Source organism: Cylas formicarius, unplaced genomic scaffold, assembly GCF_029955315.1.
Source record: "Cylas formicarius isolate icCylForm1 unplaced genomic scaffold, icCylForm1.1 PGA_scaffold_7__23_contigs__length_41026272, whole genome shotgun sequence".
Classification (NCBI taxonomy): domain Eukaryota; kingdom Metazoa; phylum Arthropoda; class Insecta; order Coleoptera; family Brentidae; genus Cylas; species Cylas formicarius.
Window position 1 is genome coordinate 6,475,657 of NW_026844352.1, and position 7,118 is coordinate 6,482,774.

General features: G+C 35.2%; 1 protein-coding gene across 1 annotated transcript; it reads left to right on the forward strand.

The window, feature by feature from the left end:
• The first annotated feature begins 1,695 nt into the window (after window positions 1-1,695).
• On the forward strand, window positions 1,696-5,882 carry LOC132704437 (craniofacial development protein 2-like). The gene is made up of 3 exons (XM_060674437.1): window positions 1,696-1,798; window positions 4,752-5,366; window positions 5,446-5,882. The coding sequence occupies exons 1-3, from the start codon at window positions 1,696-1,698 to the stop codon at window positions 5,880-5,882; spliced, it is 1,155 nt and encodes a 384-aa protein (XP_060530420.1).
• Window positions 5,883-7,118: the final 1,236 nt, after the last annotated feature.

The following is a 7,118-nucleotide window of genomic DNA, read 5'->3' on the forward strand; positions in this document are numbered from 1 at the left end:
CAAATCATCAAGAATCAAGAAATGAACTTTATGAGAAACTAGCAGAGTAAGTGAGTAAAAAGAAGTATTGTGCTAAATCGTTAAAAATCAAGAAATGAACTTTACCAGGAAGAGCGTTTGCTACATGCTATGAAAACAAGCAGAGTAAGTAAGTAAGAAGATGTATTTTGCTAAATCATTAAGACTCAAGAAACAAATTTTACGAAAAAGATCGTTTACATCATTCTAGAGACACTAGCAGAGTAAGTAACTAAGAATGTGCATTTTACCAAATCATCAAAAATCAAGAAATAAACTTTACCAAGAAGCTCGGTTGCTACATGCTAGAAAAACTAGTAGAGTAATTAAGAAGATGTATTTTGCTAAATCGTTAAGAATGAAGAAATAACCTTTGCGAGGAAGATCGTCTATTTCATGCGAGAAAAACTAGCAGAGTACGTAAGTAGTATTTTTCCAAATCATCAAGAATCAAGAAATAATCTTTGGGAGGAATATAATTTACTTCATGCTAGAGACACTAGTAGAGTAAGTAACTAAGAAGATGTATTTTGTAAAAATCATTAAAAATCAAGAAATAAACCTTACGAAGAAGATCGTTTATATCATGCTAGTAAAAATGGCAGAATAAGTAGGGAAGATCTGTCTTGCTAAATCATTACGAAGAAGATCGTTTGCATCATTCTAGAAACAAATAGTTGAAGGAAAAGCAATTTTAAAATTAAAAATCTATAAAAGCTGTAATTGTTACTTAAAGCTTTTCACTTAGAAACTTCACCTCCTAAAGACATTAAAAAATTGAAAATTCTGGAAGATATTTTAGACACGAGAGCCTTGGAAACGTTAGAATTATCATCTTTATTTGATACCCATGCTCAGTTAAGGAATCCCGTATAAGTAAAGCGAAGGCTCCGTGGTTTACCCAAAATGTTATAAAATTTATGAAGCAGGGAGATATAACTTTACAAGGATTTAAAAACAAATATATAACAGCGATTGGCTTCTATATAAAAACCATAAGAATTTTACATTCTCTTCAAATAGAAGAGAACAGAAGGTATATCTAGATCCAGTGTGCGATCTAAATAATTCCAAACAAAATTAGGCTGTTCTAAACTACTCTACTAATTCAAATAAAGACACTACACTTCTAAGTAGTTCGAAGGATTCTGAAAACATTAATGCATTTGGTGCGCAGTTGCTTCAAAACAAATCCAACTGTAATACATCTTTGTTTTCAAATATTCATGAAATTAATGCCACGAATGAAGTGCCACTGAGGTTGATGATATACTTTCACTTGCGCTTAAATGTTGTAGTTTTTTCATTGATAAATATGTCAAAAATATTAGAATATTTATGAAGCAGCAAAAAACAATAATTGCTTCCCATATAACTTGGGCTACTCTAACACAAAAGTGTGAGCGATATATGAGAGCAATTGGATGTCGACACTTGAATCGTTGCTTCTTTTTCGTCTGCTTAACTACTTGAATATCTTTCTTGTCTACCCATTCACCCGTAGTCTTGTTAGACGTAACTCAAATTTGATATTAGCAAATGCTTTTTGGTAATCAATGAAACCGATGATGTTGATGCACCAAGAGCTTTAGGTTATTCCCCAAATAAAACTAAATTTTAACAAAAAGCTCACACAAACAAGAGCCCTGAGTAGGAACACTCTTTCATGATCTGAAGATGGACAAGCCAAGGCAAAATGACTCGAAGCATCGGGAAGATCTCAGCATAATGCATCGCATAATCTATTTGGACTTGGGTTTATTAGGAACCCTTGCTACAGGTATTAAAAGAACAAGATGTAATCAGATATTTGCTGTTTCAATTTTCTTACTACTACCCTTTAATGGTTTGAGTTATTCGTAGAAAATAGTTCCAATGCTCCTAGTTTTAGATGTCGCGTCTGTCATAATCGCAATACCGTTGAAAAATCTGGTATTTATTTGTCCCACGTAATCTAATTCATCCAGTGGACAAAAGCGCTTGTGTATTACATCCCCTATCGGCAGCCCTAATCGAGCGTTAAGTCCGATCCCGAGGGACGCTAGGGGCGGACTTGTTTATGGGTAGTTACCCTTGTATCGAGATATAACCACTCTTACAGATGTTTGGGGATAATCAATTTTCTTTTATTATCTATGGTGCAAATGGACTTGCCTATGAAGCTTGTCGGTATCCGGAACGATTCAATTTTTCAGAGAGCCGGATTCCCGTGGGGAGAAATTCATTAAATAATTGCAACATTCGCATGAGCATCTTCGTTTAATTTTTTTATAATTTTAAGTGCCTTATATGCGGTCTAATACTTCCAAACTTGGTTTATAAGTACAGGGTCCATTTTGAAAAGAAAACTCTACATGTGGTAAAGTTTTCAAATGTAAAATCTATTTTATATACGTACGGAATTTCAATTGTCTAGTTTGGTAGACGTTGGCACATTCTTATAATCTCCGATCATTCCCAAACAAATTTTATTTCTTGATTTTTTTTGCAATCGGATAAAAGCTTCGCCTCTAAATCTAGCGGCGCAGAATCTGGGGATCGCGGTGGCCAGCAGGTTTTGGTTTAACCTCTTCATTACACCAGATAGGAGCACCATCAAGCTGCAAATGCAAATTGTACCCGTCGTCTAGATATAATTACAAGAAAAGTTAGAAAGTTAGACGATCACAACGTTATCCTCTATTTTCTTAAAATATCCCATCGTGTCAAAACCTTACACGCCTTACTTCGAGAAAGAATTTATCAGCCCGTAAGGAAATAGACCAAATCAATAAGACTATTCGGTATATACATTTTAAAATTGTTCCATACCATTTCAAACATGATTCATGAAAAAGCTTTAAATCTTCGTTCATCTTCTACCTGAAATCGCATTCAGAATTTTGAAACTAACCAAAACTAAAGTCAATACTAGTGAAACCATCAAACTCTTCTCAACTACCAAATGCTCTGATAAATGTATCATCACACCAACTTTCGGAAACTTCAAAGTCATGTAAACTTTGATGAATATCAAAAATTGTACAATCACGATTTCTAATGATACTTTTCTCGTACAACTTGTAAATAGACGAAACCTGAAACTCTACCGATACAGTTTACGATACTGCTTAAATCAAATTATCCCATGTTTTATTGTTTTTCATTTACTGCTTACAATTTGCCCACGAAAATGACAATTTTTGGGATATTTTTGAGTTTTGGCCCATAATCGACACAATAGAGTAAATGGTTTGCGAGAAAATAATTCTTTTAACTATGCAGTTGGACGCAATAGAAAACGATGGTGATTTTCATATGGATTTTTCCAAATATCTCGAGCAAAGTATGTGATAGTGCGGAAATTGTAGTTCTTGATGCGGCCCGTAATACTGTTCGAACCGATTGGCCATATTTTTTACGAATTTAAATTTACGGTACATTATTTACATATATAACAATTTTCAAGGTCTTATAGATTTTTGTCCATAACTAAAATACCCCGGAAACAGAAGCCAAAATAACCAAAAAAAATTCAAAATTTTTTCAGAAATACTTGTCTACGGCTTCTGCTAAATTTCAAGTCGATATCTACAAATTTAGAACACTTGACACATTTCTTATATACCACGGAATATGGTTAGCACTCTGTAGGTGACACTATTAAATAGAAAAATTTTAGCTGAAAAAGTTTATTCTGTGTCTGTTACATCAAGAATTTTCTCGATTCCATAAATGGTTTTCGAGAAATGATCTTTTATTTGGACCCTTGCAACGCGGTTTTTAATTTTTCGAAAATATTTCTCTACTCCAATTACTACAATTTTGATTTACGGCTAAAAATTTATTATGGGATAGAAAAATTTTCAGGATTTTTAACTTTTTCCCGATATTTGAAATTGAATAAAAAATCTCTCGAGTATACGGGCTCAACAATTTTTTTCTATGAGCCAAAATAGCTCAAAAAAAAATACTTGGTGAAATTTGACTGTGCTTAATTTTTGGTGTTTAAGGCGTGGGCATGGACTTCTACTTCTATGATAAATTTGAAGTCGATAGCTGTTATGTGTGAATTATCATTATAAAGGGCGCCCAATTTTCAGTTTCTTTGCAAATTACCGACGCACCCTGTACATTTTTAAAAAATCATCAAGAATAAAAGCCTTTGGTCTGGATCTCGCGCTTCTTTTGGTTCAAGAACTTTTTCGATCATATTCACCTGTTTTCAGAAATGATTTTTTTTTCTCGAACCGCTAAAAATGCGGTTTTTAATTTTTTTTTTAAATACTTCCCGACCCGACCCCCAACCCCACCAATTTCGACAAGCTTCGTTAAGGTGTCAAGATCTATAGCTTCAAGCTTCAAATTTCGTGTTTCTCGTGTTTCATGGTAATGTCCAAAAAAGAGTAGAACATCGAGAAAAAAAGATGACTGTTTAAAATTAGCCCAAGTTTGAACGCTGTAAAACGGTTCGATAGTTATGGCGATTTAATGTCCTCCAAAGACCAACCGAGTGACTGCCGGTATAAGCAGTCCCCCTTTTTGATGGCCAACAGCTTCGGGTGGAGGAGCTATCAAGAGGTAGGGCCATCTCTAGTCCATGGATTGAGAAATCGGTCCAAAAGGCGGATGAACCAACACGGTCAACGGCATGAGAATGCAGAAGGCAAGGGGAACCCACTGCATTAAAGATCATATCGATTCTCCCTAGTACAAATCATCATTGCTGAAAACAACAAACAAACGGCCCTCAGTCCCCGGCACAATCTTAAATGATCAGAGGGTGCGAAGAATTCCCGGGTCAGCTATGAATGTACGCAGTTTATATGAACCTGGAAAAATACATAATGTTATCCAGGAGATGCAAAGGTTAGATCTAAGCATCCTAGGAATCAGTGACACTAGATGGCCGAATTCTGGACAACAATCAATAGCCAACGGCACCATTTATTACTCAGGAAGTGATGACACCCACCATAGATGTGGAGTTGCGATCGTGGTATCCAGAGAAATCAATAAATCAGTAATAAACTTTACCCCTATATCAGACCGAGCTATGTTACTCCAACTTCAAACGTATCATTGTAAATTAAACATAATTCAAACATACGCCCCGACAGCAGATAAATCTGACGAAGACATTGAGGAATTCTACAACGAGATTAATAACATCATACATTCTCTAAAATCAAGGGACATAACACTAGTATTAGGAGACTTCAATGCCAAGATTGGCAGAGGTAGATTTGACAAACATGTGGGAGAATATGGACTTGGTAGGAGAAACGAAAGAGGCGATAGACTGCTGCAATTTTTCCAAGAAAATGATTATATTATATCGAATACGTTCTTCAAACTTCCAAACCGCCGTTTGTACACACACCTGGAAATCTCTGCAAGACAACAAACAAAATATAGTCAGGGACCAAATTGACTACATCTTGATAGACCACAGATATAGGAATGTAATCAAATCAGTTAAAACCTACCCAGGGGCAGATGTCTCATCGGACCATAATCCACTAATAGCCTGGTTTTTAATAACACTTAAAAAACAACGAGTAATACCAACAACAAATTGTATAGACGTATCGGGTCTAAAAATCCAAGAAACAAGACAAAGGCTACAAAATAAGATCAATGACAACCTCAGAACTCTCAAAAACAATCAAATAACAGCGGAAGAAGACACGGACAAACAATGGAAAGATTTAAAAAATGCATTAATTGAGCCGAGCAAGACCATTCTGACAAAACAGAAAATAGGGAAAAAACAGGAATGGATGACTCCAGAAATTTTGAATTTGATGAACGAACGACGTGGTGTAAAAGACAACAACGAAGCATATAAGAATATTCAGAAAGAAATCCGATCACAGATATGAAAAGCAAAAGAGGTATTCTACAAAAGAAAATGCGACGAAATAGAAGCCGTTCAAGAAAAGCACGACAGCTTCAATGTCCACAAGAAAGTAAAAGAACTGGCAGGGTTACGAAAAAAAGACAACCGTCAATACTCACTGACCAGAATGGCAAAATAATTATGGAAATGGAAGAAAAACTAAGAACATGGAAGAATTACATAACAGAATTATTCGATGATGAGAAAGATATAAACAGAATAGTAGCAGAACAAGAAAACAGTGGACCGGAAATAACTAAAGAAGAGGTCATCCAGGCTATAAAAATCACAAAAGATGGAAAAGCTGCAGGGCCTGATGAGTTACCCTCTGAAATTCTCAAATTGATAGAAGAGGAAAACATACACAGTCTAACAGATCTGTTCAAAACCATATACAAAACAGGTATTATACCCAGGGAATGGTTGCTATTAGCGTTCGTCACTATCCCAAAAAAACATAATGCAAGGCAATGCATAGAAATATTTCTGAAAGTGATACATCACAGGATATACAAAACATTAGAACAAGATATCAGCGAGACTCAATTCGCTTTCGGAGGTGGCTTACGCACAAGAGAAGCAATATTTGCCTTGAACGTTCTCGCCCAACGATGTATGGATATGAATCAGGATCTTTATATATGTTTCATTGATTACAACAAAGCCTTCTATAGGGTCCGACACGAACAACTTATCCAGCTTCTGAAAGAGAAGAACTTAGACATCAGAGATATAAAAATTATTACGAATCTTTATTTTAATCAAAAAGCAGTGGCAAAAATAGAAGGGAATAACACCGAAGAAATAGAAATCCGTCGAGGTGTTAGGCAGGGGTGCGTGCTATCACCGATGTTATTTAACTTTTACTCAGAGGAAATAATGAAACGAGCATTGGACGATGAAACGAAAGGACTAAAAATTAACGGAGTGCCTATCAACAATATAAGATATGCGGCTCATACGATCCTGATAGCTACCAACCTAAACGAATTACAGATTGCAGTAGACAAAGTAAATACATCGAGTGAAGAGTTCGGACTGTCACTAAACGTAAAAAAGACAAAATTTATGATAATATCAAAAACAGCACCAAACAATTCACAAATTCATATAAATAACCACTCCATAGAAAAAGTTGACAGTTATAAATACTTAGGTACAATTGTAAATAAAAATAACGACTGCTCTGAAGAAATCAAAACTAGAATAGGACAGGCGA

Bases quoted from the DNA above. Each gene is read 5' to 3' on its own strand.
- LOC132704437 (XM_060674437.1), top strand. From the start codon at position 1,696: ATGGACAAGCCAAGGCAAAATGACTCGAAGCATCGGGAAGATCTCAGC. The intron at 1,799-4,751 runs GTATTAAAAGAA...AACGGCCCTCAG, and splicing joins ATTAGGAACCCTTGCTACAG to TCCCCGGCACAATCTTAAAT. The intron at 5,367-5,445 runs GTTTGTACACAC...ACATCTTGATAG, and splicing joins CTTCAAACTTCCAAACCGCC to ACCACAGATATAGGAATGTA.